A 5,000-nucleotide genomic window follows, 5' to 3' on the forward strand; every position below is an offset into this window, starting at 1 on the left:
CGGTACTTTAAAACTGTCGCCCTTGTCTTACAACACATCTGCGTAAGTTACGTCTACAGCAGAGGAGTGTGTGTGATTTTCAACGTCAGACGGACGTCAATTCTCTCGGAGAATCTGCTGAGGTCTGTAAAGCCGCAGTGTTTCCCCCCACTAATTACTCAGAGGAGTTGATTGATTACATAATAATAATACAGTGACGCACGGCCTAATTTACCTACTGACGAGCCTGACGATAGGCACAACAGAGGCAGTGTAATTAGATAGAATTGCGTCGGTGGTTGGAGAGGATAGTCAGCTGTCTACGAGAAGACTACAAAGGCGTTGGTTCTCAGAGATAATGGACTACGGAAGAGGCTGAGTTCTTTTCTCTCCAGATCTCCAGCTATTTTGGTCTCTTTTCTGTCATTCTTCGACTTTCCAGCAGGAGAAGCTGCTATCCTTGCTGCATGCTGAGGCAGCATCGCCACTCTGTCACACGCCGCAGCTCACTGCGACACACACACACACACGCTCTCACGCCTTCATACAGAACCTAACACACCACTCTCATACCCTGACACAGTGCACAAACACTCACACACACGCATGGACGCGCACACACACACATAGACACACGCACACGCATACACACACACACTCAGCCACTCTGCTCTCTAGAGAGATTGTATGGGATTCTCCGACATGGTTTGAATTATAGATGTCATTTGCTGATCTAAAAAAAAAGTCATCCATGCATTCATCTCATCTCGTTTAGGCTATTGAAACTCCCTCTAGTCTCCTTCTCAGTAAGAAGTCACTCTCCCGGTTACAGATTAGAATTGATTTTAAGATTTGACTGATAACTTTTAAGGCTCGTCTGGGGTCTGGCACCACTACGGGCTTCACTAAGGCCCTCAGGCAGGAACCTTCTGGCCGTTCCGGAGTCTAGAACCTTCTGACCGTTCCGGAGTCTTAGACTGAAGACAAAAGGTGACCGTGCCTTTGCCTTTAGGACCCCTAGACTCTGGAACGACCTGCCTGAGGATATTAGGCTAGCAAGATCGATATTCTTCTCTTCTTAAAACTCGTTTTTTTATAGACTAACCTTTAATTGATGCTGCCCTTATTCTTTTGAATGTGTTGTGTTTTACAGTTTTTCTACTTATATTTTGGGTTTTATTTGCATATCTTTTTGATTTTTTTGCTATTTGTAAAGCACTTTGTAACACTTTAAAAAGGTGCTATAGAAGTAAAGAGACACCAGTCTGCCAAGCGTTCACTCTCCATCTCCACTGTATGAATGGCTATTCTGTGGAACCACTCAGCTGTTCAGGCATTAAAAATCAAACAGGAACCAAACGAAATGTAACTGATATTGTGTGAACGTGGAGCAAGTTTGTGAATACAGTACTTGCATAGATGGCATTCTGAAATGTTCCCATCCCTTCCTTGTCACATGTGTAAAGAGTCATTTCTCTACATAATCTCTACACACCAAGTCGTGGCAGCACATCACCCCCACCCTCATCCACCTCCACTGGCTGGTTTTGTTCTTTGTTTGTCTCTCTGTAAAGCGACCTTGGGTCCCCAGAAAGTCGCTATATACATTTAAGTTATTATTATTATTATTATTATTATTATTATTATTATTATTATTATTATTATAAAATCAACATTCAGTGTCCTCCAGGTGTTTGTGCGTGTGTGTGTGTGTGTGTGTGTGTGCGTGTGTGTGTGTGTGTGTGTGTGACCTTGTGTGCGTGTCCTCCAGGTGTGATGTCTATATAGAGAATGTGTATAGTACAGTAGGTCCTGTAGTGTACTGATGTGTGTGTGTGTGTGTGTGTCCTTGCGTGTGTGTCCTCCAGGTGCGACGCCAGCAGCCCTCACATCCACCCGGTGGGCTGGTGTCAGGACCACGGACGACCTCTCACGGCACCTCAGGGTGAGCGCTGCCGTGCAGTAAAACGACCCCACAGCTAGAGACCGACTCCATCAGTCCCCCTTCTTTTTCAATCCTCCTCATTTTCCTAGTCGTCAGTCGTATATCAGACCTGGCAGGAGATGAACGCACTTCCCTTCAACACTGTCACGCTCTGTCTAGATGTCATCCATCAACGTCTTAGTTACGACTTTCGGTAGTCTCTCCAGACTCCTCCGTTTATTTTGGCACTTAGCGAACCTCTCTGCGTTAGTTCTACGGACCGGATGTAACGATTATGTACGTAAGCCTGCGGCGATGAGCGGTGATGGAGTCGGACTTGCACTTCACCGACCTCTCCACTGGTTAGGAAACCGGGTCAGATAAGGAAACCCTCTAGGCTTGCTCTCTTGTTTCATTTTTAAAAAAAATAATTTTTCTCTCACTTCCACTCCCTCCCTCCTTCCCTCTTCACATGTAATGATCGTGCTCCAGGATTCATTTAACACGCAGAGCTGTGTATATAGAATATCTCCACAATCACAAGGGCCTTCATAATGATATTGTTATCAAATGAAAGCTAACACCTCTGGGGTGGCTGTAGAAGTGTCAGAATCAAAATCTATGTTACTGTGTCAGAGTAAATAGAGCTAGAACATTATAAAACATCTCAAATTCAGTCTCCGCCTAAAAAAACAACAGCTTTTACAGTGAATATCACCTTGGAAACCTGATAACCAAGCCCAAATCATCTAGGAATCAGTACTCCAGGGTCTTATTAGTACTTGTGCCAAAGTTGATGCTAGTAATGTGAGCAAATGCAACTTTGTACCTGTTTTAGTACAGGTATGTTTAGGCGGACACCTATATGTTTAGGCCATTTGGAGATATGTTGGCACCATCTTTGACCTTTGACCTTTCTCATGTATCAGATTACTTATTTTTTTTTTTGGGGGGGGGGGATTTTTTTGAGTTGGCCGACCAATGGTATGGAAATTTGGCGTTGAAACCGGACATGACACATTCTCCAGTTGGAGAAAACTGGATGTGACTTCGGCCGTGTTTACCGTCTCTGGAAAAAAAATGTGGCACCGTATAGCATGCAAAGTTGTGAAAAAAATGTGATATCGATGAAGAGAATTGATCGAGGTAAACTCTTTATATCACTTTGGATCCCCATGAGGGTCCGTGGATATAAAGAGGTTAAAGTGGAAAATTGATGACAGATGCAGTTTGGGACAGAACCCTGGGGGGGGAGGAGAGGAGAGGAGAAGAGAGGACAGGACAGGACAGGACAGGACATGACAGGAGAGGACAGGAGAGGAGAGGAGAAGAGATGAGAAGAGAGGAGAGGAGAGGAGAACACAACCCTCCTCAGCAGAATTGAAAGTGAAACAGAGAGAGAGAGAGAGACAGATGCAGAGAGAGATAGGGATAGACAGAGAAAAAGACAGATGCAGAGTGCAGAGAGAGAGAGAGAGAAAATGTATCAGGGTCTTCTGTTATCAGCGTTGTTGGGTGTAACATCACTGTAACTCCCAGATCCTTGCCTTGCACAGAGACCATATCATCTACCGCTGGAAACAAGGATCACTGTGTTCCTCTCTCTCTCTCTCTCTCTCTCTCTCTCTCTCTAAACTCCTATCTAACCAGATAGATTGGCCTGGTCTTGGCTCAGCCAGCCAGTTACTAGTAGAGTACATGTGGTGCAGGGAGATAACAGCGGCACATGCCACAGAGGCGCTGGCACCCACGAGGCTGGCTAACTGAACATGAACATGATTGTTACTGCCTGCAGCGATAGGATGGTGTGTTTCTGGGTGTTTTTGCAGAATGGTTTCATATAGACTGGAGTGCGTTGCAGCATTACAAACTTTCGAATCATGAAGTGAATGTGTAGTACTCCCATCTGATTTAAAATAGGGAATCTCTCTCTCTCTCTCTATCTCTCTCACACACACACACACACACACGGATGGTAGTGACATACTCAAGGGAGCCGAGTAATGTACACATACTACTTGGTTGTAGAGAGAAATAAAAATTACTTTTAGAGAGTTTGAGGCTGTTTCAGGACATTGGCTAGTGATTAGTTCCACCATCCCATGCCTCAGTAGACATTGTTCAACATTGCCAAAGACAGAGAAAAGGAGGATGACTCTCTTGAAATAATGGTCTTCAAAGGCAGGGAAGGTTGAGAGAGAGTGTATTTGAGCCCTTAACTGATGTCTGAATAATAGCTTTGTCTGATGAATGTACAGTTCTGTAGGTCTGTGTATCTGTGTATGTCAGTGTGTCTCAGTGTATGTCAGTGTATGTCAGTGATTGTGTGTCAGTGTGTATCGGTGTGTGTCAGTGTATGTCAGTGTGTATCAGTGTGCTGGTGGTGGAACCAATCAAATATGTGGAGCGGCTGGGGGTCCCCGATGAGAGGTTTGAGAACCACTGCTTTAGACAAATGTACTTGTTTTAAGTCACTTTGGATAAAGGCGTCTGCTATATGTCTCAAATGTCTCAAATGTCTCAAATGTTCAAATGTAAAGGCTGCTGAGACTCAACTCCCATCTGGTGAAACCTCCAGAGTCAGATGAACTAGTTGGAACTAATCACATGAACATGGTTGTACCTGCCTTCTGCTCTCTCTCTCTCTCTTTCTCTCCCTCCCTCCCTCTCTCTCTCTACAATACATTTGGAAGAGCTGATTCCAGTCTGCTTGTCTGTACTATAGCAAATGAATGAACAGGTGTACACATGAATCTGCCAGGGAGAATCTGTGGCGGTGGAACTACTCATTTCTTTGATATAGAACCATCTGTATATATTTGACGGCCAGGCGTACTGTTGGCCTTGCAGCTGCTCCACACACTGCTTCTTATAAAGATATAGAGTCTCATAAAGATTAGGTTTAAAGACAGTAGCTAATTCTAGCCAGAAGAGTGCTAGACGATGTACGTAAATCTGGGACCAGGGGGTATTTGTTTCCCGGACTCTGCTGCAATTTAACGGCTGTCTCAGTGCTTTATAACACCTCCCTTCATTGTCCAGAAGAGAGCTCCTGCTAAGGGTGGTTTTATAATGACTGCTCTCCCATATGCCCCAT

The 5,000-nt window shown here is 44.5% G+C and overlaps 1 protein-coding gene across 1 annotated transcript in view; it reads left to right on the plus strand.

Moving 5' to 3' along the window:
• The window catches only part of l3mbtl4 (L3MBTL histone methyl-lysine binding protein 4), a 77,194-nt gene that overhangs the window by 9,459 nt on the left and 62,735 nt on the right, over positions 1-5,000 (plus strand). The window contains exon 9 of the mRNA XM_080544434.1: positions 1,848-1,924. Coding sequence (XP_080400560.1) covers positions 1,848-1,924 — 77 coding nt within the window. The remainder of the gene's footprint in view (positions 1-1,847; positions 1,925-5,000) is intronic.

Source organism: Nansenia antarctica, assembly GCF_963989245.1.
Source record: "Nansenia antarctica genome assembly, chromosome: 13".
Classification (NCBI taxonomy): Eukaryota; Metazoa; Chordata; class Actinopteri; order Argentiniformes; family Microstomatidae; genus Nansenia; species Nansenia antarctica.